Here is a 1,279-nt window from a genome sequence, read left to right as displayed (position 1 = left end):
CTTCCCTGACTGCACGTCACTGTTCAAATATGAAGAGAAAATTAAAACTGATGTAAAACATAATTAACACTGTTAATTATGTTTTACATAATTAACATGGTTAATTATGTTAAACCATGTTAACATAATTAACATGTTTAACTTAGGGTTAGGGTGAACCCTAACCCTAACCAGGTATGTAATTATGTTTTACATACCTGGTTTAATCCATTTCTTGTCCACCACGTCTTTGATTCCCTCAATGTCTGCTAATGTTTCAGCTGTATTATTTCCTCTCTTCCTAATACACAGATGCTGAAGTTCTGAGTGCAACATGATTCTAATTCAGATTCAAACTTTCTTCTTCACAGGAACAAACATTATAAACAACAATGAGTTGAGGATCGTGATGGTGGGAAAGACTGGGACTGGGAAGAGCGCTTCTGGAAACACCATCCTGGGTCGAGAGTGCTTTGAATCCAAATACAGTGGCAAGTCCCTGACTGTAAAATGCTCTAAAGGCTCCAGTAATGTGGATGGACAGCAGGTTGCTGTCATTGATACTCCAGGTCTGTTTGACACCAAGTTTGGAGAAGATAAAGCAACTAAAGACCTGAGTCAGTGCGTCTGTTATGCTTCTCCTGGACCCCACATCTTCCTGGTGGTCGTTCCAGTCAGCAGACCCACAGAAGAAGAAATAAAATCAGTGCAAAAGATTCAAGAAATCTTTGGAGAGGCTGCAGACAAATACAGCATGGTTCTGTTCACTCGTGGAGACAACCTTGAAGACACCACCATTGAAGATTATTTGTCTGAAAGCCCAGAGCTGCAGGATCTGGTGTCCAAATGTAACAACCAGTATCATGTCTTCAACAATAAGATGAAAGATAAGAAACCTCAAGTCACTGAGCTGCTGGAGAAGATCAGAACCATTGTTGATAGGAATGGAGGAAGTCACTACACCAATGAGATGTTCCAAGAGGCTGAGAGGAAAATCGAAGAGGAGAAACAACAAATCCTGAAGGAGAAAGAAGAAGAAATACGTAAAGAGCAAGAAGAACTGGAGAGAAAAATAAAAGAAAAGTATGAGAAAAAGATGGAGAGAATGAAGGAGCAATTCCAGACTGAGAGAGAGAGGGAGAAGGAGGAGTGGGAGAGGACGAAGAGTAAAGAGATGGGTACATTCAATGAGGAAAGAAGGAGTGAGGAGAAGAGGGAGATAGAAACTGTGGAAGAAAAGCAGAACAGAGAAATTCAAGAAGCAAAATTCAAGCTGCAGTCTAAGCATGAATCTGATGCC

General features: G+C 40.6%; 1 protein-coding gene across 1 annotated transcript; it reads left to right on the top strand.

The window, feature by feature from the left end:
- Nucleotides 1–313: 313 nt before the first annotated feature.
- LOC103461500 (GTPase IMAP family member 4-like) lies at nucleotides 314–1,207 on the top strand (the record flags this gene model as incomplete). Its single annotated transcript, XM_017303657.1, has 1 exon — nucleotides 314–1,207. A coding segment is annotated over exon 1 (894 nt), but the record flags the coding sequence as incomplete, so codon positions are not given.
- Between the last annotated feature and the right edge of the window lie 72 nt (nucleotides 1,208–1,279).

Source organism: Poecilia reticulata, unplaced genomic scaffold (assembly GCF_000633615.1).
Source record: "Poecilia reticulata strain Guanapo unplaced genomic scaffold, Guppy_female_1.0+MT scaffold_1870, whole genome shotgun sequence".
Classification (NCBI taxonomy): Eukaryota; Metazoa; Chordata; class Actinopteri; order Cyprinodontiformes; family Poeciliidae; genus Poecilia; species Poecilia reticulata.
The sequence above is the reverse complement of the archived record's forward strand: the minus strand, read 5'-3'. Positions and strand labels throughout refer to the sequence as shown.